The 25,154-nt window shown below is 40.3% G+C and overlaps 1 protein-coding gene and 1 long non-coding RNA gene across 2 annotated transcripts; both read left to right on the top strand.

The window, feature by feature from the left end:
* Nucleotides 1-5,532: 5,532 nt before the first annotated feature.
* On the top strand, nt 5,533-5,937 carry LOC121528573. Its single transcript, XR_005993487.1, has 3 exons — nt 5,533-5,620; nt 5,708-5,762; nt 5,837-5,937. It is a non-coding gene; the product is annotated as an uncharacterized LOC121528573 (long non-coding RNA).
* Nucleotides 5,938-19,355: 13,418 nt separating this feature from the next.
* LOC121507177 (transcription factor 15-like) lies at nt 19,356-24,933 on the top strand. Its single transcript, XM_041783374.1, has 2 exons — nt 19,356-19,962; nt 23,809-24,933. The coding sequence occupies exons 1-2, from the start codon at nt 19,480-19,482 to the stop codon at nt 23,884-23,886; spliced, it is 561 nt and encodes a 186-aa protein (XP_041639308.1). The 5' UTR covers nt 19,356-19,479; the 3' UTR covers nt 23,887-24,933.
* The last annotated feature ends 221 nt before the right edge of the window (nt 24,934-25,154 follow it).

Raw genomic sequence — 25,154 nt, forward strand, 5'->3', positions numbered from 1 at the left:
CATGAAGGCAGAGTAAATGTTAAACTCAGGCTACATTTATCAGTTGGACAGAAACAAAAACTCCAGAACTGCTGAGTGTGGAAACTTCAGGTTTTTTGCAGATGACATCACGCAGCCGAGAACTCCCCTTAGAGGCAAGAAGTGATTTTACCGAAACACCATGTTTCATATACGACTATGCTTGGCATTCAAAGTGCAAAAATAATAACATTCTTTACTACTTTTGTGTCCCATAAGAGGGAAATATTAAGGCAAAAACAAAGTTTTTAAAAACCCGTGGAGAAACAGCAGCAGACAGGAATGAAAAAAGCCTCACATAAAGCTAATGTATGGTCTGTTTCCACAAAGTGGTACAGTTTGGTTCAGTACAGTCTTTCCATAGTTTAGCTCATTAAAGTCTGATCTTAACCGTATTCCCTGACACTTTTGATCGGCTGATGAACAGTCTATTCAGTTTAATTGCTGTTTTCAATAAATTACTTACTCAAACTTTTTTTTGTCCCAATCTCATTTCTTCTTTTTGCATTTTGAAACTCTTTTTATAACTTTCTTAAGATCCAACAGTGCAAAACGTAAATTTTTGCCATTTTCCAACTGTTCTTAAAATTTTGATTAGAAGTGTACAGGCAGAAATCTGCTGCTTTAGTCAAGAATGGACTTTTGAGTAAGTTTGTCATTCATCTTATTTGCTAATAATCGTTAATAGTTGTTGGGTTTTTGTAAAAATAATCAAAAATTAAGCAGAAGAAGTAAAAGAAATGCTTCAGTCTCACTTATTTTTGGTGTTCCTTCAATATCTGCATAGGAGTCATTAAAGGAAAGACAGAAAAGATACCCTGATACATCAGTAGCCTATACTCTTTTTTAATTCAATCGAGCTTCTTGGGGCCGGATGGGAAGCTGTGGGGGGCCTGATGCGGCCCCCGGGCCTCCAGTTGATGATCAGTGATTTAGAGCTTTAAAGTTCAGCCTGTACATGTACATTAAACTTTTACAAATAATAATATGCAAAAAATTTAGTTCATCTTTCTTTACCAACTAAAAAAACGACTCTGAACCTCCATTTTCAATTTTAAATACCTGCCTACATGTGAACCAAATACTCAGCTATTGGGACTCAGTATCTCCCACACAGAAACATGGACACTTCACTATACATTGGAAGTATAAAGTAGGATTCGTACGTCAGTAATGACTCATCAGTCTTTACAAATGCACCGGGGAGGGTTGGGTTTAGGTCATTCCTCCTGTGAGCTGGTATCAGAGTAATTGCAGGGTGGAGAAACGAGTAAACCCAGAAAATTTGCATGCAGAAAATAAAATGTTGACACAACAAAACTTAAATGACAGATGTGATCAGGAACCATGAGCAGGACAGCTCTGTGACTTTGTACAACACTCAATGTAGTTCAGGTGAAAGCTCTTCCTTTGTTAAACAAAGCCCGCCTGTAAGAGAGGAACCTTTGGATGACTCTCGCTTTTGTCTTGCATTAATCATCCAGTAAGATGTGCTGCCTTTGTCTTCTTTTATTTTTTGTGAACGTTGCCTTTTGTTCCGTTTTTGGAAAGTAGATTGACTCTGGAAACTTTAGCGCGCTCTATATCCTCGGCGTAACAGATACACCCGTGTGCAATGCAAACGGGGCCTTATGACGCACAGGACGTAAGTTGACGTTGGTTGTAACTTTCAGACATACACCTCACTGGCTCCAGTAGCTGGGGACCAAACCACCAACCTACAGCAAGGTCGACAGCCTGCTCTACTTCGGAGCCAACGCCAACCCATCAGAAAGTCATCATTGGTTAATAATTCAGTCATTTATCAAGTAGACACTGTCAGCCTTAGCTTAAATATCTTTCCACATGAGGACAAAATGACAAGTCAAAGATAAATGGCTCTCTTGACCTCTTTAAGTTCTATTGTCAGACGCTGAGAAGGATATAGCCGTAAAAATAAGCCATCACTCTGTACTGTACATGTCTGCAAACATGAAACTTCCTCCTCAGACAAAGGAGCAGAGCATGACTGCAGGTCATCACTGCTTGCCAATCAACATGGAGGATATGACCGCCGTGTCCAAAGCCGGCAGAATGACCTCGACGCCTAAACGGATGAGCCTTTTTATAGCCGCCTTGATCAGGTCCCAAGCCTTGTCCGTTACATCATGTCAGACAAGCTTTTATAGCCAACATGTCGATGTCTGCGGTGCGATAAACTCTGCTGACCCGCCGGGGCCTTGTCTCAGAGGTCCCAGGTGACTCTTGAGGAAGCCGACAGACGTGGGCTGAAGGAGCGTGGAGCCTGGCCTGTCCGACATTAAAGGCAGCGCTGGGCTTCTCCAAAAGAATCATCGCGTGTGAGTCAACTTCCTGTATTGCAGCAGCTGACCTGATGTTCTGCCTGCTTTGGGGCCTCACGGCGTCCTCCTGGGAGATGATGACACACCAGTTCATCAGCTGTAGGATTAAGAAACACCTGCTTCTTCTAGACATTAGCCTCATAAAGTAGCCTCAGGGCGTTTATTCTAGCCCTGGTGTTACCTCACAGTGTAACCTCGTAAAACGACACCTCTAAAACTCACATGTGGAGTTTACAGTGATATCATTTCATGTCAAACTTGTCATCCTCAAATGAAGAAATTGCAAAATTCAAACCAGAAATTAACCAAGTGTGGGATGAGTCTCAGGCCATTTGTTGAACTTTCTCTGACACAGCGGCCCACCTGTCCTGGTCGCTCAGAGTGTCAAAGCTGTGAAAGACGATCAGCGCGTTCAGGAGGGAGAAGATGGGAGAAAGTGGGGGAGACAGTAAAGGAGCAAGATGGATGGACGAGTGTTATCTACAGGTCACAATGAGGGTCAAATAAAAGGCAGTGGTGTTAGTACCATTCTGGGGTTTCAGTAGCTGTGAAGCAGCCCTGCTTGTATTTACCACTGGAGAATTGTGGCCTGATTCACTCATGTTTTGGTCATTTTCTGCGTGGACTGAAATTCTAAATGTCTACATCAGGGATAGACCACTTCCATTACTAAAAGGTTCACATTCATTTTTTATTAGATTTAGATTATTATAATTACATAAAATTCAACAAAATGAACAAATAAAGTTTTCAACATGATTTATCATACCATCTTTTACATTTTCAATAAAAAAAATGCTAAATTTAACCAGCTCAAGACAATTCAACCTAATCTACCTTTTCAACTGAACTGAACTCTACTTAGCTTTGTTTATAAAGCAACTTTCATACATAAAAACACAGCCAAGAGTGCTTCATAAGACTGAAAAATTAATAAAAATGTAATTAATACAGCTAACAGCACTAAAATATTCAAAAGTCAATAAGATAAAAACAAGAAAAAAATTTTAAAAGAAAGGTAAAAATACAACCCCAATTCCAAAAAAGGCACCGTGTTAAACGCTGATCATCAACTGGCGGCCCGGGGTCAATATCAGGCCCCCCAAAGCTTCCTGTCCTGACCCCAAAAGATTATTAAATTTAGAAAAGGAGGAAAAAAAGATGCTGTGGTTTTAAGAGTATCCTTTGGCTTTAAGTGTCTGCAGCGGTTAAATCCACCCCACCAACAATAAATATTGAAATAATTCGAGAATGACCCAACATTTGATCTGTTTTACAAAATTTTACTGTTATAATTAGTAGCTATTTAAAATTAGGGTTAAGGTTGGCAGAAACGCTGCAACAATGACCAGGTAAAGTGGTGAAAAGACGTTCAAATATGGCAAAAATTGGTAAAGAGGGGAAAAGGGGCAGAAAGGGTCATAAATGGGTTATAAATTACAAAAATAGTTCAACAAAGCAATGAAAATGGGTTAAAAAGTGGCAAAAATGGATAAAAGAGTGGCACAAAGGGGACAAAACATGCGGGAAAAGTGGTTTAAAGGGGTTAAAGATTGGCAAAAATTGGGTTGAGGAAGCAAAAAGGGGCAAAAAAAGTATCAAAAATTTAAAAATGGCAAAAATGCAGCAGAAGTAGCCTGGCAAATTAGTGAAAAGGGGTTCAAGAGTAGCACCCAAGGGAAATAATTGGTAGGAAACTTGTAAAAGGGGGTTAAAGAGAAGCAGAAACTGGGTGAAAAGTTGCAAAAAAATTGTTTCAAAGTTGCAACTTTGTTAAAAATGTAATGAAAAAGTGGCAAAAATAGAAGAAAAGTGGCAAAAAAAATGGATAGGAGTGGCACAAAGTGGATAAAATGCACAGGAATAGTGGTTCAAAGGGTTTAAAGAATGGCTAAAATTGGGTTAAAGAGACAACAAGGGGTTAAAATGAGTTAATACTGGTATTGAATCACAATTGTGGAGGGCCCATTCTCTGGGATTTTCAGGGGCCCAGCCAATTCTGTTGTCAGGCCTGTCTCCTTTAGTCCTGCTGCATTATATAATAGAGATAGATCTCACTGGTAATGCCTATAAATGTCCTGTGTTTTGAAAATACAATACTACTATAATAATTTGTAAGCTAGACCAAAATTTTTATTTAATTTTTGTGTACTTGAAAGTCTGGCCCCCAGAGTTTCTGTCGAGACTAAATCTGGCCCTTGTGTAAATGTTCTTGATGACCCCTGGTTTAAAATGTAAGAAACCCAAAATGAAATACTTTGCAAACCTCATAACACCTTATTTTATTCTCAATGGAACATAAACAATACATCACATGTTAAATTGGATTTATTTTACCATTTCATGAAAAAATATTAGCTCATTTAGAATTTGATGACAGCAACACATCTCAGAAAAATAGGGACAGGACAGTTAAAGGCTAAAATAATAAGAGGTACTAAGGAAATGTAGCTTGAAGAGCATTTTGCAACTAGTTAGGGCCAACAGGTCAGTAACATGACTGGGTGTATAGGACGCAGTTTAGAGACGCATTTTTCCTCAACATAAAATTGTGAAAACTTTGAATATTCCACCATCTACAGTCCATAATATCAAAAGATTCAGAGAATCTGAAGAAATCTCTGTGAGCAAGGGACAAGGCTGTAGGTTAAATGTCCAGGGTGCGTGGTCTTTGGGCCCTCAGGTGCCACTGCAATAAAAACTGACATGATTCTCCATTAAAAAAATCCCTGCATGGGCTCAGGAACACTTACAGAAATCATTCTGTCAACACAGTTCACTGTATCATCAACAAATGCAAGATAAAGCTGTATCATGGAAAGAAGAAGCCATATGTGAACACGATCCAGAAACATCGCCATCTTCTCTGAGCCGAAGCTCATTTAAAATGGACTGAGGCAACATGGAAAACTGTTCTGTGGTCAGATGAATCCAAACTTGAAATTCTTTTTGGAAACCACGGACACCGTGTCCTGCGTACTAAAGAGGAGAGGGAGCATCCAGCTTGTTATCAGCACACAGTCCTAAAGCCTGCATCTCTGATGGTATGAGGTTGCGTTAGTGCCTGTGGCGTGGGCAGCTTACATGTCTGTGTAGCAGAGAGAAACTGAGTGCAGAGGCTGTGAGCTGTGCAGCCTCTCAAAAGTAGGTCAACTCCTGCCCCTCCAGATTGGCAGAGCCTACTTAAGCCACCTGTGGCAGGTTAGCTGCCTCTTTCTCCTTTGTCTTTGCCTGGTGGCTGCCACATGGTCAGACCTGAGGTAGGTAATGTGGCCTTGGTAATTTTAGTCTGTAGTTTACTTTGAGTTTAAACCTTTTAATCATTAGTCAAATTGTGTTTGTTTTAGTTTCCTTCCTGGTTGTGCACTTTTACCTGGTCATCTTGGTGTCCATTGAATCAAGGTTTGCTCTAGAACATTGCTGAACATATTTTAATTGTTTCAATGGAAGTTAACATTTGTATCTGTCTTTTGTAGTGGTGTTAAGCGGGATCAGTGGACAGCTGGGTAAATGTAGCTACTTGGGCAGGTATGAGAAGCTGCATATTGTCAACAGGAAGTGTCTGAAATAATTACATCTTTTATGACAGCGAAATGATTTTGGTTTTTTTATTTCAGACACGATCAGCTGCTGTTTTGTCCTTAGTTTTGTCCTTAGTTTTGTCTTGTTGTGTCCTTAGTTTTGTCTTGTTCTGCCTACTGTTTAGCCATTAGTTTTGCCTTAGTTTTGCTGTAGTTTGCTTGTTCTGTTTTGGCAGCATTTTATCAAATTGTAATTAAAATAGGCCTTTTTAGCTGGACCAACTGGTTTTATATAGGGTTTAACTATTTCTTTTGTGTAACTCTTTCTTTCTTGTCCCTTACAGTGCAGTGGTTGCTGGCTAGCGGTGGAGGCTAGGCACTCTGGGTGGTTCCCTGCACCTTTTGGTTGTAGTGATAGGCGCACTGGGACACAGTAGTCTGCACCTGTTTGCCGTGTTTTGCAGTGAGTTCACGTGTGGTGGGTAAGTGCACTCCTGGGACACTTCCTTTGGTAGACTGCCTCCCCCTTGCTAGCTTCCACTCACCCCGCCTTCCCTTTTTGTTTTTAGTTGCTTCACCTGGAAGTGTTTCATTAATTAAAGACCAATTGTTAAAAAGAATAAATTGTAATAAAATTTTGATACATCCTTTCCATAAATTTGACTTAAAATTCATTGCCAATTACTAACTCCTCTTTTCTTTCCCCAGCCACTTCCAGTTACATTAATATATTTTTGCATTTAAACTTAAATAAATTTTTGAGTTGCTTTTTGAACCACGTCTGTCTTCCTTGTAGAGTGCACCTGTGTTTGCCTCTTATCTTTAGAACTGGGTAAAACTCCTTGGGTGAAAGTCCCTAGGTGGTGTTGTCTGGCTTGTATTGGTGCAAACTTATCATAGCCCTTATGCCTACTTTGCCACATCTGGAAAGACACTACCAATGCTGAAAGGTAATGTAGAGGCCCATCCAGAAAGAGATTTCAGGGAAAGCCTTGACTATTGAAGCGGGACGATGTTAAACCACATACCACATCTGTCACAACAACATGGCTTCACAGAAGAAGAGCCTGAGTGCTGAACTGGCCTGACTGCAGTCCAGACCTTTACCATGAGAAAACATTTGGCGCATCATGGTTTTAAATGTGTTGTTTTTAATGAGTTTACATTTTTTTAAAGGTTTATTTTTGGGCATTTTGTGCCTTCATTTGATAGAGGAGAGGATAGTGGATAGAGTTGGAGACGGGGAGAGACATGTGGTGAAGGGCCTCGGGCCGGATTTGAACCTGTGCCGCCCACGCACATGGGGTGCGCACCTTATCCATTCTGCCACCTGTGCCCCATGAGTTTGCATTTTTAATGAAACGGTAAAATGTCTCAATTTTAACATCTGATATGTTGTTTATGTTCTACTGTGAGGTGAGATTTGCAAATCATTGCATTCGGTTTTAATTTACATTTTACATAGTGCCCCAACCTTTTTTGGAATTGGGGTTGCATTAAACAGGGTAGATACTGGTAAAAGCTAAGTTACATTGATGTTTCTTTAGTTTACTTTTATAAACATTCAGCTCACCACTTCAATGCAACATTCAGAATTTTTTTTTTCTAAAGGAAACTAGATTCAAAGTTGTATTTTTTCTTATGCATTATACCTGTTCCATATAAACAAAATTTGATTTCTAATTCCCTACAGAGAAATGGCCACATACCACAAATCCAAGTTTTTATTATGAAAATATGTCTGCTTTTCATATTTTCTTGGCAGATTTATTTTGCTACTTTTTCCTGTTGTTTACATTTTAAATATTTGAGGGCCACTTTGAGTGAGGAGGGGGGCTGCTTCCAGCCCTTGGGCCAACAGGTTGCCCACCCCTGGTCTTCATTATCAGACACTTAAGTCCAAACACAGAGCCTCGGCCTGAACTCTGTGTTCATTCATTCATATTTCTGCAGGAAGCCTTTCCAAATGTTGCAGCACCACTAGAAAGGCCAACAATTATGGCCAGATCAGCAAAACACAACAAAGAAGAAGAATACTTTGTAAAAAATGCAGATTTTTTTTTTTAGGGAAGCTTGTGCAAGCTAGTTTGGCACTGTAAACAAATATGATGTGGTGCTTCACTGACAAACAACAACGAAACAAAGCAGCTAAGTGGAGAACAGACAGGAGCTTTATTGGATGGAGAGGCGGCGCTCTGGCTGGGACAGCGCCCTCCAGTGGGCTCTCCTTTTTCTTTTCTCTCCTTAGGATCTATTTCTGATCTTTATGCCTTTATCAAGGATAGTAGCTAGACTTGAAAACTGGGTAAACAAAGCAGAAAATGACTTAAAGTAAAAGAGCTGAAGACCTGGGTGAGACCTGTCTGCCCATTCCTAAGACTTCAGTCTCTGGACATGAGACATGTGAGCTAACCTGGCGACACAAGTGAACTAATTTTTACAGCCATCCCAACAGAAAACATGATTATGTCTGTAAAGTTGTGCTGTATGATTTAAAACAACGGTGTGTATTTAGCTGAACCTTGGATGAATAAAAATCTGATTTGTACCCAACATTGATTACCGTCAGCTTGTAGCGATCGGATTTTGCCAAATATTAAAGAACAAAATGATGAGATATGTCTGAGACTGAATAAATAGGATTACATTGAAAGTGTTAGCACAATGAGCAAGATGCCGCTCAGGCAAACTGGAACATTAATGTAACATCTATTAACCAAGAGGGTTGAAGAACAAAAGACAGGCTTTGGCTTTCCAACAACTGAATCAGACATTCTCATAGATCTTAAAGAAATTGTTTCATAATAAATTTATGATTTAAAGATTTATGATTTGTAAATCATGAATTTAAACTGTGTGTCATCCTGAAAGATCAAGCCCAAAGAGCCATCGTCCTTCCTCAGTGAACACAGGAACTCCCTGACAGCCCACTCATTCATAAACTCATCCAAGTTATTGCTCAGTTTAAAAAAATCAACATTCAACCCTCAAACATGCAGACATCAAACCCTCAGGGAGCGTACTGGGCCAGTCCAGTCAAACCCCCTCTTTTCCAGATTAATTATCAAGCTCTAATGGTGAAAACCCCATCAGGAGTGGAGTATTTTGTTCAAAATATAGAGAGAGGAATAGAGAAAACCTTCTCTAACCACCCAAATCATTCCTGCAACTTTGTAAAAAATCAGACAGAAGAAAGAAAGAAAGAAAGAAAGAAGAAATCTTTCAACTGTGAACTTTTTACTCTCCTCCTGGTATTTAAAGGTCCATCAACCTGTTACTGTCTGTCCCACAAAGGCCTGAAGACTAAGGCTGGGTGTGGGCACTGACCAGGTAAAGTTTGGAAAAAGTGTTTTAATGTTTCTGAACTGGGGCTGCACAGCAGTGCAGGGGTTAGCATTGTTGCCTCACAGCAAGAAGGTCCCTGGTTCACTTCCCAGTCAGGGCCTTTCTGTGCAGAGTTTGCATGTTCTTCCCGTGCACGTGTGGGTTCTCTCCAGGTACTCCGGCTTCCTTCCACCACCAAAAACAGGCTCATTAGGTTAAGTGGTGACTCTAAATTGGGCGTAGGTGTGAATGTGTGTGTGCCTGGTTGTCTGTCTCTATATGTCAGCCCTGCGATTGACTGGCGACCAGTCCAGGGTGTAACCCCGCCTCTCGCCCAATGACAGCTGGGATAAGTGGTATAGAAAATGGATGGATGAGTTATTTTAACCCATTGATGACTAAATTGATATAAGCTATATTATCTTAAGCAGAGTCTCAACTTAAAAATAAAATCACTATTTTTCAAAACCTCAGCACAATGCCCAGCTCTGTTGAAGATCAGCCAAGTTAAAGGAAATCAGCTCACAGGAAACTCATTTTCACTTGATTTTGAATTGCAGATATTTTACTCTGGTGATCTGCAGCAGGGTTATAATAGTTTTGGATTTTTCATTAGTTTTTATTTTCATTTCGTTTTAATTTTCTGTGTTTAATTTCAGTTTAGTTTTAATCAGTTATTAAGGCAGGTTTGTTAGTTAATTTTAGTTTTTGTTTTGCAGAAATGCTTCGATTTAGTTTAGTTTTAATTAGTTTTAGTGTTAGTTTTAGTTTTTTTGGTGCATGTCAGGAATGAGTGAACAACATACATTTTTACAAACATATTCTGACAGGCTACTCATCACGTATTATTTTATTTATCTAAAGATGATGTTTGAATACAATTTCAGATGTAAAACTACCACTTTGTGAAGTCTCAAACATTCAAATCAGGCAATTTTACACTCCCAAGACTTGGGTCTCTGTGCCAGTCAGTATGGTTGTGTCAAAGACTAAAACTAAGGATATTTTGTCTCTATTTTTATTTTACTTTAGTTAGTTTTGTAAGTGCACTATACAGTTTTAGTTAGTTTTTCTTTTTTTTTTTTGGTAGAGCTTAGTTTTTATTTAGTTTCCATTAACTAAAATGATTTTTGAATTTTAGTTTTAGTTATTTAGTTTTAGTTAACCATAAAAACCTTGATCTGCAGGCTGACAAAAGGGGTATGATTACCTCAGACATCTGCTGTGTGAATTAGTTATTCATGAAATATCTAATGTTTTTAAACCTTGTCCAGGGCATTGCACTATTCAAGGCTCAAACCTGTGGCCTGCTTAAAATGTGGAACATCCTCCTTAGTAGTTTTCCTTTAATTGGACTCACCAGGCAAACTAATTACCACAGGTGTCTGAGATTGATTTCAGTGATCCAAAGAGCCCTGAGACATAACATCCATGAGTTTCACTGAAAAACAAAAAATTTAATTTTTGTGACACTAAAATCCAATTTGCATAATAATTTGGAACAAGGTGTACAGTCAGCGGTTTGCTGGAATGATCTGAGTCAGTATCATATGAACAGTGCTGCAGCCTGTCTACCTGCTAACAGTCTTTAAACCAATGTTTTGCTCATCCCAAGTCCAGGATAGTTAAAGGACACCTCAATTCAGGTGTGAGATTGCAGAAATCATGCTCAAAATATCTAATCATCAGTAGAACATGATAGGAACAGAACATTTGCAAAGTGTAGTATGGCAAACATGTCAAAAACATGGTTTAAAACAAGCGACAACACTGAACACATTATAACCTGAAGGACAGTGATAACACTCCTGATCATCTTGCCTCTTAGTTGAGGCCTATTTGCAATTAAATCTCATTTAAATGTGGTTTAAAATAAGTGTACTGAGGTATTTCAGGCTTAAGGTTTGAGGCTTGATTGGATTTTTATCTTGGCTTTGCAGTGCACTCATACATCAGTATCACATAGGCAGGGCTGGAGCTGATATCAGTGTTAATTGGAGGAGGAGGGTACATATGAACTGATGTACAGAGGCAGACAAATATTCACTCACGTACCAACTTAGGGGGCTTTTATACCTACATTGTTGGTCTGGACTCTCAGACTTTTCAGTTTGATCCAAACCAAACACTGTGAAATGTTCTGGACCATGGCCTTGATCAAACAGCTGGACCTTGGTCCCATCCAAAAGAGGTGGTTTCGGACCACGGTCCTGTTCATGCCCAGCATTATTTTGGTCCTCTGTATCAATGACAGGAAGTCACGGCATGAGAACCAGATAAAGGAAATCCAACACCAAAACAAAACGAGCCGCGGAAGCACATGGGGGGGAAAGGAGACGATGTTAATACGGTCCAACTGAAAAAAAACAAAAAACAAACAAAAAAAAAAACACTATATTGCCAAAAGTATTTGCTCACCTGCCTTGACTTGCATATGAACTTTAGTGACATCCCATTTTTAATCCATAGGGTTTAATATGACGTCGGTCTACCCTTTGTGGCTATAACAGCTTCAACTCTTCTGGGAAGGCTTTCCACAAGGTTTAGGAGTGTGTTTTTGGGAATTTTTGACCATTCTTCCAGATGCATATTTGTGAGGTCACACACTGATGTTGGACGAGAAGGCCTGGCTCTCAGTCTCCACTCTGATTCATCCCAAAGGTGTTCTATCAGGTTGAGGTCAGGACTCTGTGCAGACCAGTCAAGTTCATCCACACCAAACTCTCTCATCCATGTCTTTATGGACCTTGCTTTGTGCACTGGTGCACAGTCATGTTGGAACAGGAAGGGGCCATCCCAAAACTGTTCCCACAAAGTTGGGAGCATGGAATTGTCCAAAATCTCTTGGTATGCTGAAGCATTCAGAGTTCCTTTCACTGGAACTAAGGGGCCAAGCTCAGCTCCTGAAAAACAACCCCACACCATAATCCCCCCTCCACCAAACTTTACACCTGGCACAATGCAGTCAGACAAGTACCGTTTTCCTGGCAAGTGCCAAACCCAGACTGGTCCATCAGATTGCCAGATGGAGAAACGTGATTTGTCACTCCAGAGAACACGCCTCCACTGCTCTAGAGTCCAGTGGCAGGGTGCTTTACACCACTGCATCCGATGCCACATGAAGTTTGGAGGTCTGTTGCGATTGACTCTGCAGAAAGTTGGTGACCTCTGCATGCTATGTGCCTCAGCATCCACTGACCCCGCTCTGTCATTTAACTTGGCCTACCACTTCATGGCTGAGTTGCTGTCATTCCCAATCACTTCCACGTTGTTATAATACCACTGACAGTTGACTGTGGAATATTTAGGAGTGAGGAAATTTCACCACTGGACTTGTTGCACAGGTGGCATCCTATCACAGTACCACGCTGGAATTCACTGAGCTCCTGAGAGCGACCCATTCTTTCACAAATGTTTGTAGAAACAGTCTGCATGCCTAAGTGCTTGATTTTATACACCTGTGGCCATGGAAGTGATTGGAACACCTGATTTCAATTATTTGGATGGGTGAGTGAATGCTTTTGGCAATATAGTGTATACATATGGAAACTTTCCAACTGTGTTTGTTATGTTTTACAGCACTGAAGTAGTTTCTTCTCGCACGTCCAGGTGTGGTCCTGTAACTACTACGAAACTCCTCGGTCTCACGAGTCTAGCAGTCAGGCGGTGCTGCTCTGTGCTCCTGCACTGCAAATGCAGTCAATGGGCGTTGACGGACGGTGGGGCAAGCAGTCAACCTGCAGTACAGCCGTGATGGACTGGAGATAGAAGTCTGAGGTGAGGGAGCACACGCATGGAAAGCTCCTGTCTGAGGGATCCAGATCAAGGATCTTCTTGCTGTGAGGCATCAGCACTAACCACTGCACCACTGAAGCCTGCAGTGTACTATCCTCTAAAATTCAGGGACTTCAGTGAAATGTTAGGCCAAAAAAGGCTCAACGCTAAAGTTAAAAATCTATAATTGTTTTGGATTCATTCCATTTCTTTGCTTAACTTTATAATACAAAGCTTGTGGACACTGTTCTCATGTATATTAAAGTCTAAGTGACTCCAAACACCCCTCCCACTCTTTGTCGTGTCACTTCTGTCACTTCTAATGAAGCACTAACACACACAAAAACACACACATAAATCACTAGTGGCAGTTTGCTGCAGCCTGCAGCTGGCTGCTAGGAGGAGTCTCTTTTCTCTCCTCCGCAGCTGTTTCCGATGAGTCAAGTTATCTGACCACACTTTTCTCCCAGCAGACGGCTCACACTGACGGAGCATGCACTCATCGTCTCGTCACCTCGTGCTGTACGGTGGGGGATGCGGAAGAGGGGGGCACACCGCCTCATGTTGGAAAATCTGCGTGGTCTTTATCTTGTCTCGCATCTGGAGTTCTATTAGATATCTCACTCCAATTTTAAATGCATCATGGTTAAAGGGAAGTACAATTTGCATGCATGGGTTTTTTTTAAAGAAAGACCGGCCCCATGTCACTTTGTGGATGAAAAGCTGTGAAAGCAGGAAATAGATGTGTTAAACAGAATGATCACACATTGATGGCAGGGGAAAAAAAATCTTCATTTATACCGATTTCTAAATTCACACGCTATTTCATTGTACTGCTCTGAACAGCGCAGTAAATATTTTCATTTCAGCTGAAAGCCAGAAGTCTCAAAATTCACTCCAGTAAGGATCTTTCCCAAGAATAATACTGACCATGAGCAGCTGTCTAGTCACTCATCAGCTTAGTGTTTTTATAACCCTGTTATTGGATTAAAAACTCTAACTGTGCAAAGGTACTTTCAATGATCTTAAAGTGGTAAAGGTTTGAGGAGGGATACATAACATCAGAATATGCAGTCTAGGAAAGGATGAGCAACAAGTGAAAAAACCCTAAACCTCATTATGCCTGTCTTAATTGGCTTGAGCAACCAAACCGTCTCATCACCAGGGTTATCAAGTAGGATTTTTCTTTCACTGGTATTTTGTTGCTCTCGTGACATCAGGCAGGCTTGACAGTTAGCTTCAGTGCCCCAGAACCACTGCCTTTCTGCTAGCTCCCACCGCCCACCACACTGGTACGCAGGCCCGCTTTAACATCCACGCCTATTTCAGATTGGCTGTGTCTTCTGCTGCGTGCAGCTGCTCCATGTGTCTGCTCTGGCACCGTCACAGCTCTCATAGGCATGTGGGTGCTGCGTGTTGGCTGCATCTCCCTACAGGCACAGCCCTTTCTTTCTTCAGAACTTTTACACAAAGTGAGTCGATCCATTGTAAAGGTTGTTTGCAATCATCCTGAATGTCCGTTAGGGGTTAGGAAGTGGGGGTTAGCCTTTAGGAATGAATAGGAATGGAGGAAAGTTAGTACTTTACAGCTCTAAATGGACCTGCATTCTGCAATTATCATCCAAAAAATTTCTAGAACAATTCCTTAGCTTTACCCTCTAAAACAGAAGTTCTCAACGTGGGGTTCGGGACCCCCCCTTAGTGGTAAACAGCTCAAAACATGGCCTTTTTGGTAGAGTTTCTCCATGCAGAAATCACTACTTGCCCCCCCGACTGGAGTTCTCTGCTGCTGGGTGACGTGATCTGCAAGGATCCTAGAGTCGAGCTGAGCCAGGAAAATTTTAGAATAAAAACATTCTACAAATGAGGGAATTTCCTAAAAGAAAATGCTAAACTGGGCTTTAATTTTGAAATTCACAAACCACTGGTGTACTATGACATATTCCACTGATGTGGAAAGAGAAAGCTTCGCTAATAGGTCAAAGAACAACTTGTTTAGAAAGGCGCATTTTGCCTTGTGGCCTTCATCAGGGTCATTAAGAAACACGCTGTAGAAATATTCTACTGACGTGAACTTACATGTTTTTCTTTGTCTTTTTATGACTGAGAGAAGCTCATGGCTCATGGTAAAAACAGGCGAGCCCTCTTTTCCTTAGATTCCCCCTAGTCTTCTGTTATGCAAGCTCGAGTCCATAAAACAATGGGAGACTATAGACATAAAGACAGTTCTCTACCATTTTTCATTTTATATTTCATCAAACCAAATTGCACTGTACCATGCCATATGGTTATTGTATCGTATCGTTACTGCATCGCATGTTGAGAATGGTGTTCAAGATTTCTTTGGGAAGCATCTAAACCTTCTTTTAGACATTTTTGGGAGATTTTGGAAACGGATATTATCCAACAACATTTTCTAATCCTGATTTTAGAAGTTTTATTCCATGATATTGCTATCAGACTCAAAAACCATTGAGTAAAACACGCTTCATTAGCACTTTAAAACCCCCATAAGGAATTTAATGGCATTCCTTTCGGTGGATGTAGGGGCCGAGGGGTTGGGGGGTTAAAGTATTTACGGTTCCAAACTGTGACGTGCTGGTGGTGCTGGGGGAGAGAGAGTGCAGCGGGGTCGTGTTGCTGGCTGGCCACGCGTGGTAAAACACCATGGTGTCCCACTTTATGAGCTGAACCAGGGTCCACACAGGTCACTGTTGTTGGTGCAGCTGAGCTGGGGGCCAGGGGCCGCCAGGGCCCCGGTTTGATGTGTCGAGGGGTTGTGTTTGTAAAAACAGGCTCTTTGATGACACCCTCTCCGGCAGTCGGCCCCTCCCTCCCTCCTCCTCCTCCTCCTCCTCCAGCACCGCTCAATCTGGAAGCCATTTGCTTTCTTTCCACAGGGAAAGTTCAGGCTTGATCACCTCCAGCATCTGCTGAGTGTTTATTTACCCACAGCACTTCAGCCATCAGACAGAGTGACACGGGGCAAATATGGAGCAAAGAATCACTCACTGAGGACAGGAGTCTGCTCTGTGGTCACATCAGCTACAAATACTCTTTATTTATATGCAGGTATATTAAAGACTCATAATCTGTGCCTCTTAAGAGAATGTTATCCTGGTAAATGTTCACTGTTGTAAGAAACAATTGCATAAAGAAATTTTCTAATCTTAATCCCCTTCATTTCTCCTGGAAGACACGGATATGTCAAGTATTCACGATCACAGCTTTTGGGGTCTTACAATTTAATGAAGTGGTGGGAAACTTGCAAAGCTGAAGGAGATTTTTTTGAAAGGAAGTCCAGAATCTGAGAGGAAATTCCAGAGTGCTGATCTTTGTGGCCAATCTGCAGGCTGCACGGACACAGGTCACACAATCTTTGTAACATCTAAAGCCGTATACCTGGTCCATTTTTTAAGTCCTTTATTCAAATACTATAACTAGTGGATGTGACGATCCATACTATTCCAGAACATCTAAATAAATACTACTTTGAGGTAATTTGTAGATTCAAACTGACAGTATTCGGTAAATGCTATTATTTATTAGACATTTTACTAGGAATAAGTCTGAATTTAACATTTTAATAGTGCCAAATTTCATCTTTATGTTCTGAAAGTGTCTGAAATATTCTTGAATTTTCTGAAATGCTTATTTATTGATCCACCATTTGACAGTTTAGTAGTAAATAAACCAATCAGAAAGAGGGATCCCTGATCAAAATAGTAATCTTAAGATTATGAAGCATGCAATGCAACCACTCAGTTACTACTGTGTTCCTATTAGTGCTAATTATTGGGAAAAATGGTTCAATTCGGGGCTAATACATATGTTTGTGTTGCCAGCCTGCCACAAGCCTGATTATTTCAGCTTTACCTGTCATTGTTGTTAAAAACCAAGCTAGAGGCTCACTCAGGCTCTCGGGTCTAAAGGTACTAGCTTGGCATTGCTGCCATTGCAGGTGAAAAGATTCGATGCAGAGTTTATGACAGACAGAGAGTTTGTTGTAGTTTGGGCAGAGTTTACACTCCACAGCCACCTTCCTGTCCTTTTACGCAAATAAATCCAAAATAGTGTTCATATCTCCACGCATCTAAAGTTTTCGTTATTTAAACCACTTTGCTGTTTCCCTCTCTTTACTCCATGGACTCATGTTAATTTGCTCATTGCCTGGATCAGTGAGTGTTGCGTGAGTGTGCAAAAGGGAGGCTTGATTTGTTTTCTCCATGCTCCAACTTCACACATAGATTGAGGATTTACAGTAAGGCAAGTAACAAGCCTAGTGTTTTACAGTAAATGTAATGTCATTACTCAGATAGCAGCAGTAACCTGTTACACCACTGCCCTAAAGTTGAGGTTCATAGCTTCAGAGAGCCAGCTCTTTTACATAATTGATAAGATCCGGGCCCTGTTCGGGAGCCTTTTTTAAATCATTATAACTATGACTTTGATTATTTTTATATTTGCAGTGTGTGTCTGTGTGTTATGTTATTAATTAGTATGGATGATCTTTTCTCCACAGGCTCACCGTGCATTAGAAACTCATGCTTTATGGTGTAACATTAATGTTTTATATCATGTGTGTCATTCAGCCCAGCCAGTGAGCAGATTTCTTCTGGTCTGCAAGGTGTTTTGGGGAGAAAGTAAATTTCCAAAAGTAACTGCATATTTTCATTGATTTTTAAAAAATGAAGCATAGTTGGAGTAAACTTCCAGCACAAACATCAGTCATATGCCATGACATTGCTAAATTTAGCAGGTCATTAGAAGCCAAACTGGTCTTCAACTGAGGAGTTATTTGAGAGCCGTAAGATCTGAGCCAAATGATCCAAATCACTGCAAAGAGTCTTAATTCCTATTACCATGCATTACTGACAAATGTAAAGCCTGTTAATGCTTGACACATCCGATCTGAAGTCGCGAGTGTCTGCATGTCAAACATGATGTAAAATCCTCAGACAAGCCTCTCAGCGCACGTCTCCGAAATTTTTACAGATGCAGAGGCGCCAGACGCCGAGATGGCTGATTTTGAAGATATACTAGTTACAGAGGTCAGAAAATATAAACATCTGAATGATTCTTCATTAAAGGATCACAGAGACAGCCAGACAATCATTCCTGGCTTAAAATATCACACACAGTTGGAAAAGAAGAAAAATGGTGTACTTCCTCATCTATCGCTCGCATTGACCGCACAAGTAGGCTATATACTCCACCCCGTCTCATTTCTCCTGACTGAGCAGCCGTACGGACCATATCCTTACCCTCTTTTTTTTATTTTTAGTAACACAGTAAACACAGCAGCTCCTTCTTCGTGGTTTTCCATATAGAGTGGTGCAGCCATGATGGAATCTCGTAGGCAAAACCCGGAAGTGAGCAGCGCACGGGTTCCCTCGGCAGCGAGCCTAAGGGAATTTTCAATGGGTTTCTGGATCATTGCTGAAAATAACACCTGTGTCCAATAAAAATTTTGAAACATCCGTGTTTTGTTCATAATCTTCATAAATTGATAATATAAGCATCATATCTAGTTCATAAATATAACTGACGAAAGTAAAAAGCTTTTTAACATCATCGCCGAGGATACGAGTGGCAGGCTCAGTTGCCGTGCTTGGGGGTGATGATGTGTATGGTCCCAACAAACACTGCAGTCCTTGTTAGCTGTCCTTTAGCAACCGCCTTTATTAAGACGTGAAAAAATATACAATTCAAAGGCAGAACACTTTAAGACGTATTTTATGTTGTAGGATAAATTGTTAGACTCTCTTGAGCTCGTGTTCACCACAGATCTTATTTCAGGCATTTAACCTAAAATTCAGTCAAAAATCCCATAAACTTTCAGACAAGGGAGCAGGAAGTGCTAAAGCTTTGTCTGCTCAGAGGACGCAATAACTAGATTTGCAAATATTGACTAAAACCATGATAAAGCAGTTACACAAAGGTCTTTTGATAAGAAAAGCCTGCATAGGCCTCTTTTAGGGTTTTATCAGTAAAACAATCAAAATCTATGTTGATTTTTGGCAGCAGTGTGTCACTTTTTCTTGTCTCTTGGGTCCTGGGGGGGGCGTCGCTTTTTCTTAGGTACATGTGGGGGGGCTCCAAGGAAAAATGGTTGGGAGACTGTACTACATCACATCCCAAAAGTTGCTCTAAAGAAGCCCATTAGTGAAAGCCTCGCCTGTTTGCTCTCAGCTAATAAAAAGTCATTTTGGTGAAAGTAATTTGGTCCACCCAAATGAAGCCTGTAAACCAAAACATTTGGGAGAGTGGGAGCTCATGAGTGCGCCCAGCCCTCCCCTCACAGCTGAGGTGCTACTGTAGCTGATATAAGAGCCCTCCCTGCTATGAAGACAAACACAGACTGGACCATCCTGAAGTGAGAGTCTGACCAACCGAGGACTTCTGCTGGTTGAAGGCTGGAGTTACAGCTGCTTTGACGCGCTTCTTCTCTGCATGCTGCTGTTTTCTCCGCGGAAGTAAAGGACTTTTTCTCCTCTGTGATGATGGCTTTCACCATGCTGAGGCCGGTGTCCACACATCCCTTCTCCTACCCCGCAGACCTCACCTTGATATCGGACGATGAGGAGGGAAACCGCAGCGAGAGCGACGGCAGCTCCGACCAGAGCTACGGCTGCTGCGGGGCTCAGGCGGAGGGATACCGGCGGGAGTCCGGCGGGGTGGTGCGGCAGAGAAACGCCGCTAACGCCCGGGAGAGATACCGGACCCAGAACGTGAACACGGCCTTCACGGCTCTGAGGACACTGATACCCACCGAGCCAGTGGACAGGAAACTGTCCAAAATCGAGACTCTGCGCCTGGCGTCCAGCTACATCTCTCACCTAGCTAACGTGCTGGTGGTCGGGGACGGGAGGGAGGACGGACAGCCGTGTCTCACCGCGGTCTACAAGGAGCTGAAGGGGGGCAAAGACGGCAAACAGCCCCGGACTATCTGCACATTCTGCCTCAGCAACCAGCGGAAAGGGGTAAAAAGAGATTGATGTGCTCCAACTAGGGCTGGGCAATGTGGACCAGATTCCATTTCAGGCATATATGCAGCCTTAATTTTTCCCCAATAACAAATGGTTCTCATTATACCAAAATTAGCCTAAAACAAACTTTTTCTACAGAGGGCCACCTACAGAAATATATCAGGGTAGTGGGGCCACTTTCATATTCATTTTTTAAGTTAGTAAGACTAATACAATTTAAGTTATTACACATTTAGTGACTGAGTAAGGCTAAATGGCTTTTTAATGGCTGACAGGGCAAATAGACTGTAATTTTCAGCATTTTGGGGAGCCAATCAGATTTCAAAGGGCCCGTTTGGCGATGGCTACCACCAGCTCGGCCCTTGAAATGCTACTGGTGCTGCTATTTGCTGTGATAATCCATCAGTATGTTATTAATCAAAATATTTACTTGTCAGAATGTTTGTTTACAGAATAAACATGGTAGCACTGCCTTGTGCTGAAACTAAAAAGTGCAATAAAGTTAAGCACAGGCTTCACACTTTAATATGGGCCAAATTTAATTTTCTGTTTTAGAGTTTGCTGCGGGCCAATCAAAAATAGGGCTGCATCTGGCCCCGGGCCATAGTTTGGACACACTTGGCCTAAAACTTTCGATATGACTGCAGTAAAATTGAAGAAGCTGTCTGACACAATAGCAACAAAAATAAAAGTCTTACTCATTTTATCTAAAGTGGCAGACAAACTCCAGCACCAAATTGTAAAAAAATGGCAGCAACTCCACAGCTTTAAAATTTTCCTAAACTCTTACCGTGTATTTCAATTTGATAAAAATTTCTGTTATTTTAATGATATTTTATAGGGCTGGACAATTAATGGAAAACTAGGCTACATCTCAGAATGGTCTTTTGCAAATTTCAAGTAGCAGACAGTGCAGTATTTCTTTAGCCTGAAATGTGTAAAATACCAATTTAATACATTTTTGCAGCAGAGTTTTGATGCTCTCCATGTAATACAAACATTTGTGTCCTTTTTATAGAATATTTTACAAAAATCCTGCGTTTTGCAGATGTTTTTCTAACTTAAAATGAATCATCATCCCCTTCAGTTGATATCAAATTCGCAATATGAGCCAAAATAATTGCAATAACATATTTTTTTCAAAATGGTCATTCCTAGTGTAATATATCTCATTATGCTGGTTATAATATATAATGATTTTTTGCTTGTATTTAATAATACACAAGATGAGGAACTTAAAAATAATCGTACATTAAATCACAATGGCTGTATTAGAAATACAAATCACAATTCAGTTATTGTCACTAACTGTTCAGTCCTTTCAGCTTATCAGAAGTACTGAGCTGTAATGATCTCTGGGAATATTTTTAACCAAAAGAAAGACAAAGAGAGCACAGTAATTGCACAAATAATTTGGCAACAGTGGAAAAGTGGATGGGACTGACAAGGATTCCTCCTCAACATTTCCACCCACATTTCCAAATGCTGCCAGCTTTTTGGGCAATTTAGACAGGTGTTTAGTGGTTTAGTGTACGGGTGTTTGCCTGCAAATTTTGATAATTTAGGAAAATCGCCCATCCATCCATCCATCCGTCCATCCATCCATCCATCCATCCAATTTCTTTGCCACTTATCCCATTCGGGGTCTTATGGGCCTGAAGCCTATCCCAGCTGTCATTGGGTGAGAAGCATGGTGTACCCTGACTAGTCGCCATGTTAGTTGTTCTTACAGTACACTAGTGTGCTGCACCATTGCTCTAACTGCACTGTCAATGCCAGACCGTGCAATTGCATAACTGCATTAAAGGCTGCAGTTCATTTTGTTTTACGGATTATTCAACGGATTTACAAAAAAGCCTGCAGAGAGGCGTTTGAGTTTACATTATTGCCACTGTATTTGCACTCTGTAGAAGTCACTTGATTTTCAAAATAGGAACCTTTTTGGAAAATACTGTTTTTTAAGGCATGACTGAACAAACTAGAGTTTTTTATGCTACTTAACATTTGTGGGTTCTGAGTTGAAAAATGCACACTTCAAAACTATCATTAGTTTCTGCACCATCCTGCAGTATTACTGTAAACACTACAATACTGAGTATCAGGCCTGGCATCTATTTATTAAATCAGCTATTTTGGTATGAAGGACATTGTCTTACCTGATATCTCTTTAGGAAATACAGTGCTTAACAAATTTATTAGACCACCTGTCATATTTGTCTCAGAGACCATCCAGCATCATAAAGTGCTTTAATGCAGATTCTTTCATTTTCAGTGAGCTCTCCATGTTTTACCATTTTGAACAGGAATGAGGGATTTCAAACTGAATTCACCCAAATTTGAGCCGGCTCACTGGGCTTCTCTGAGAAGTCAGAAATGAATCAAGCATAACATTCAGCCACTAAAACTAACTCTTCTGTTCAGGAATGCAAGTAAATAACTATAATTTGACATATTAATCAAGAAGTAATAATGTGCTTTACTATTTTTTCAGTTTTTTTGTAAATCTGTAAATTAGAAAATTAATGGATAACAATAATAATGATATTTTAGCATTAAAAATATCATTTGGGTTAAAGAGCTTCTACACATTGGTGTATTAACCATTGCAGAAACATAAAAAATGATTTTGGTAATTACCAATGCTGTTAATTTAGGGCAGCTGTGGCATAGCTTAAACTTTACTTTGATTAGGGTTAGGGTGGTCTAATAAATGTGTTAAGCACTGTATATATTTCTGGTCAACCCTTAAAGACATGTATTGTTATTTTAGTTTTCTTTATGCCTCAGAGGTGTTAATATTCAGGACATTTAAAGCATTGCTTCTGTTTATCAGTGGTTTTCAGCTGGAGCCAAAACTGGGTTGTGAAGCTGTTTTCAGAGAGTACCAAATGATGGAATGGGATTTTTTTTTTTAATGATTTTTTTGTTATGACTAGTCTGATTTAGTTCTGTCAAGGGTCAAAGCTGAAGCATGCTTTACTAGATAAGTTTGAGTAGTTGAACACTTTCATGTAATTTCTCATTAAGGAGGTAAACAAGCTGAGAACCGCTGGTTTATGGTACACTTTCAACCTTTATTGTCCTTGCAGGATCGTTCCTCACAATAAGGAATCAGAGATTGTGCAGTATTATAATCCAAGAATTAAAAACATTTTGTGTATATTTTCTGTGCCAAATATTCCTGTAAAACCCAAATATTGATGTAAAAGTTTGGCAACTTATGACTGACCACAATTAGTGTTCATTTACTAGAATGAAAATAAAAATGGCTAATTTATAAACGGGATTCAGCGTGAAAGACGATAGGCAGGTCAGTGCTGGTAAAAAATTTTGTGAAGCAATCCATGCTCTGAACATTTTCTAATCAATGTGCTGTCATATCAAAATCAACACACTGTCAGTTTTCAGCAGTGTTTCTTTTATATTGTCCAGTTGTTTTAACATCAGAATGAAGAGTTTAAGTCCCGTTTATTTTATTAGAATAATATTACCATAGGTGCATTTTTAAATGTGTTTGAAGACTAAATAATCAGTTTGAGTTTCTCACACTGTGAATAAGTCTGTTCCTCTTTAGTTGAAGGTCATGGGACACAGCAGGGTGAATAAACTGCACAGATCTCTGTCCATGCTCAAGTTCTAATCTCTGTGTTGGGATTTAGTTTATTTATAGGTGCCATATCATTCACTGCATGCATGGAGATATCCTTTAAAGGAAAACTGAGTATCTGCACTAAGACTATGTCCATGAGGCAGCCATGAAAACATCTGAAGTCCTGTTAAAGATTCACAGTGATGTTGTTTGAATTGACAGTAACATTGATTTCTCTCTTTGTTTCACAGGGAAGACACAGTTCACATGACAGACGAGACTGTGCCAAAATGCACGGAGGCAGCTCGAGACAAATAAGTCGGCGGTGAGACTTTGACGAGGAGTAGGATGAGATCTACTCTTCAAGGCAGGCCTCCAACGACTGTTCCTCAAAATCAAGAGGCATCTCTGAAGCATGAAAGACTTTTGCAAGTGCTCTGATGTTTTGAGGAGTTTGGCTCCTTGGACACTGAACATGCAAGGCAAAAGGACATCTCTGTGTGACACCAGCGTACAGATGGTCTAAGGCAGGGGGGAAGTCTGCCTTTTAGTCATTGGATAAGAATTTGGATTGTTTTCTGGTTTAAACAGGAATAATGGTGTTTATTTTTTCTCTATTCATGATGAAAAAAAAACCCCAAAAAGTTTGTGAAACAATTTTAAATCAGTGATCTAAAATATTATTCTGCTTATCCTGATGAAAGTTGAAAGAAAATGTTTCCAACTGTTGAAGCATAAAGGCACAATCCACTATCAAATCCCAAAAAGAATCAGAACCATTTTTGTAGAAAAGGCCAAACTCTTTTGTTGCATTTGTGAAATTACATGAAGTTGAAAATGCCTTTTTTTTTTTTTTTTTTTTTTACAAAAGCATTCGCATGATTCATGAGACACAAAGATGCTTTGGTGCTCATCCTCTTATAAACAAACTTGACTTTGAAAGGACCCGACAAGCTTCCCTCCCTCAAAGTTTGCCTTGCTTTTTTAAGTCAAAATCTCAAAGAGCTTTATTCAAAGACTGGTTGTACAGAAATTTCTTATCAGAATACTGATCATGCCCAGCATCCACTCAGTAGAAGCTGTGTGGAGACGGAGAAAAAATCACAAGACTCACGATTGTGTAGAGAAGTTTATTATTTCCTTTTGCCTTTCCCAGCATTGTAAGTTAATTTGTACCACAGTGGTCCAAACAAGAAGCACAATTAATCCAAACCACCAAAGAGAAGAAAGTTCTTTGAGTTTGTCACTTAAAATGAAATAAGGAGGATTTTAGGAGGCTTGGTTTGCTATGAGACTGTGCAGAGAAGTTTCCAGAACAATATGTGAGAGGACAGACCTCTACACTCATCTAAAGCTGGTGTTATGTTCAAGAGATATCTGTGGGATGCCTCTTTTTTGCCTTTTACTTTACATGTTGTAATGTACTTTGAAATTAAATTTATTTTTACATAGATAGGCCTCTCTTGCTCTCTTATTCATCTTCAACTTAGTGGATGTTTTAGGGGAAAGTTTCTGTTCTTTTGAATGGTTTGTTTCTATATTTCTACGCTTCACTTCCACTTCTGATGGAAATAATGTTAAGCTGCTATTTAAAGTT

This window comes from Cheilinus undulatus, linkage group 3 (genome assembly GCF_018320785.1).
Source record: "Cheilinus undulatus linkage group 3, ASM1832078v1, whole genome shotgun sequence".
Taxonomy (NCBI): domain Eukaryota; kingdom Metazoa; phylum Chordata; class Actinopteri; order Labriformes; family Labridae; genus Cheilinus; species Cheilinus undulatus.